At 42.1% G+C, this 2,983-nt stretch overlaps 1 protein-coding gene across 1 annotated transcript; it reads right to left on the reverse strand.

The window, feature by feature from the left end:
- Nucleotides 1-54: 54 nt before the first annotated feature.
- On the reverse strand, nucleotides 55-2,916 carry LOC108729509 (uncharacterized; the record flags this gene model as incomplete). The annotated part of the gene is made up of 1 exon (XM_018458694.1): nucleotides 55-2,916. A coding segment is annotated over exon 1 (2,862 nt), but the record flags the coding sequence as incomplete, so codon positions are not given.
- Nucleotides 2,917-2,983: the final 67 nt, after the last annotated feature.

The following is a 2,983-nucleotide window of genomic DNA, read 5'->3' on the forward strand; positions in this document are numbered from 1 at the left end:
GGCAACTGAGTAATGGAAAGAGTCGGTTTTCGGATTCCATTGAAGTCCCAATACTTGGACGGCGGTTGATTGATTGAATTGGAGGAAGGGCAAACTGGCTTGCCCAGCAGAGGGGATGCTCTCGAGAATCGATGGCTCATTACTTGTCCATTTCTGGAGAGAAAATCCGCCCGCCTTGCACAACGAGTTGACTTGCTGTACGATTTCTTTGACACGAGGGATCGTGTCCGCACCTCCGAAGATGTCATCGACGTATCTTCCTTTTTTGAGAGATGGAATTGCGTGAGGAAAGGTATCTCCTTCATCTTCTATTAGTTGTGCGAGAGTGCGTAAAGCTAAAAAGGGTGCACAAGCGAGTCCGTAAGTTACGGTGGTCAATTGATAGGTTTCGACATCCTTGTCCTGATTGAGCCATAAAATCCGTTGAAAGGTCCAGTCATCTTTATGGAGTTTGATTTGTCGATACATTTTCTCCATATCCGTTGAAAAGACGTATAAAAACTTTCTGAACCAAAGGAGAACGTCAAAGACATCAGTCTGAAGCTTTTCTCCGGTATATAGAATATCATTAAGGGAGAGACCGGAGGTAGTTTTATTCGATCCATTAAAAACAACTCTCAATTTTGTGGTCGTACTGGTTTCTCGAAGAACTCCATGATGAGGAAGATAGTAACTTAACTCCGGCTCTGATTGATGATCAGGGACTAATATCATGTGATCAAGTCTATGATATTCACTCAAAAATTCGGAATAAGCTTTTGCATAAGAAGGATCATTCGCGAATCTCTGGGATAGACTATACATTACGCGAAGAGCCTTTAAACGAGAGCCTCCTAATACATCAGGAGAACGTTTGAAAGGAAGTCTAACAATATATCGACCTTCTTCATCTCGAGAGTGAGTTTCTTTATAGTGATGCTCGCATCGTTGCTCATCAACTGACAGCTGCGAGGTATTTGAAGGGATTATGTCTTCCACCTTCCAAAATTGTTGTAGAAGATCATACAGATCTTTATCGACAGATAGGTGATAGCCCTGTGAGAAAGTTGTATCGCTATTAAAGCTCACAGGACCTGATAAAATCCACCCGAACTTGGTGAGTTGAGCGATAGGTGAGGTTGCGTCTCCTTTAATGAGTCCATCTTCTATGATTTGAGAATAGAAATCGGCTCCGATGATTATGTCAACTGGACCAGGAGTCATAAAACAATGATCAGCTAAGTCCAATCCCTTTAAGTGCGGCCAATTCTGAACCGGAACTTGAACTGACGGAAGGGAGGAAGTCAAGTTCGCTAAAATATGTGCTGACATATGAATTTCAGTAGTAGAATCAAAGCGTGATTTGACCTTGAAGGACGTGATACCTTTAGTTCGGTTTGCTCCTTTTCCACCGACTCCGATTAAAGATATGAAGGAATTCTTTCTGGGTAGACGAAGCACTTGCACCAGGTGTTCTGAAATCAGGGTGAGCTCAGAGCCCTGATCAATCAACGCTCTTGCTTGTACAGAGTCTCCTTCCTTTGTAACAACCAATACTTGAGCTGTTGCTAATAACACGCTAGAGTTAACCGAGAACTGGTTCACGGAAGTATGAAGAGAATGACTTTCCTTTTCCTTGGCGTCCGAGGAGTTCTCCGATGTTGACGGTTCTGCAGATGGTTTTACAGGAGAGTGAGGTTTCTGATGAAGCGTAGTATGGTGCTTTTGTCCACACTTTAGACAGCGTTTGGTTGTCCGGCAGGTAGATACTTTATGATGTCCGAGACAGTTATAACAGAGTTTATTCTTTTGAACCATAGTCTGCCTCTGTTGTAATGATTTCGAGTGATATTGAGGGCAACTTGCAATATAATGATGTGCCGAACACAGAATACAGGAAGTATTCTTGTCTACTTGAGTTTCCTTTGCTTTGCGTTGAAAGTGAGATTTGCTGGATGTAGAGTTCATTGCATTTGACGATTTTCCTGTACGAGATTTCTCAAAGGCTTGTAGCGAAAGTAATCGGGAAAGTAAAAACTCAAGAAGTTGGTTCCACGTCGGAGGTTCCTTTGATGAGCCTAAAAGATGTTCCCATGTTTTAACTGACTCAGCATCAAGACGTTGCACAACGATGAAAACAAAGATATCATCCCATGTTTGGACGGGCCTTCCTAATGTGTCTAGTGCGCGGTAAATTTGCGTTACATTGGTGTAAAGTTGTTCCATCTCAGCTGCAGACTCTTTAGTCATGCGTTTAAGAGTCATAAGAGAATGTAAGGCGGAATGAACCAGAAGTCTTTTGTTTTCATAAAAGGAAATCAAAGAATCCCAAGCCTTTTGAAAATTGTCGGCTGTAAGGGCAGTATTTTTTAATAAATGAGAAGCAGATCCAACAAGACTGGTTTTAAGATACTGCAGTTTTTCTACAGAAGTCAATGTGGGGTTGGCTATGATAAGAGAGTTAAATAAATCCTTAAATGAGAGCCATTCCGATGGTGATCCGTTGAATTTAGGGATATCAATTCGCGGAAGGCGAGCGTGATGAAAGTAAACAGGAGCATTAAGGATTTGTGATGATGACTGAGTCGAGGGCGTGTCAGTAATACTTTCCGTATCATGTTCGAGAAAAGACGACATTCGTTCAATTGCTTCTAGATAACATTCGTACGTAGTTGAATACGAATCATCTAAAAAGTATGAATGTTGTTGTAACAGTACCTTTTCTCCTGGAGTGATTTTTGTCATTGCTAAAAATATTGCCTCGTGTATAATAGAGAATTTCTCCCAAGCCTCCTGGAGGGCGGACAACCGAGCGCGTGCTCGTTGGGGTCTAACATTGCTTTGACCTATCTTGACGAGATTTTCGACTGAGTTTGAGATTAGATCCTTGAGAGAGAGTTGCTGCTCTAATCGAGCCTCAATATGGCTAGGTCTCATGCCCCAAGCTGCCTGCCGAGATCCGGCTCGAAGGACCAAATGTTTAGAAAATAACTGCTTTTACAAT

Source organism: Mycetomoellerius zeteki, unplaced genomic scaffold (assembly GCF_001594055.1).
Source record: "Mycetomoellerius zeteki isolate Tzet28-1 unplaced genomic scaffold, Tzet1.0 C4476013, whole genome shotgun sequence".
Classification (NCBI taxonomy): domain Eukaryota; kingdom Metazoa; phylum Arthropoda; class Insecta; order Hymenoptera; family Formicidae; genus Mycetomoellerius; species Mycetomoellerius zeteki.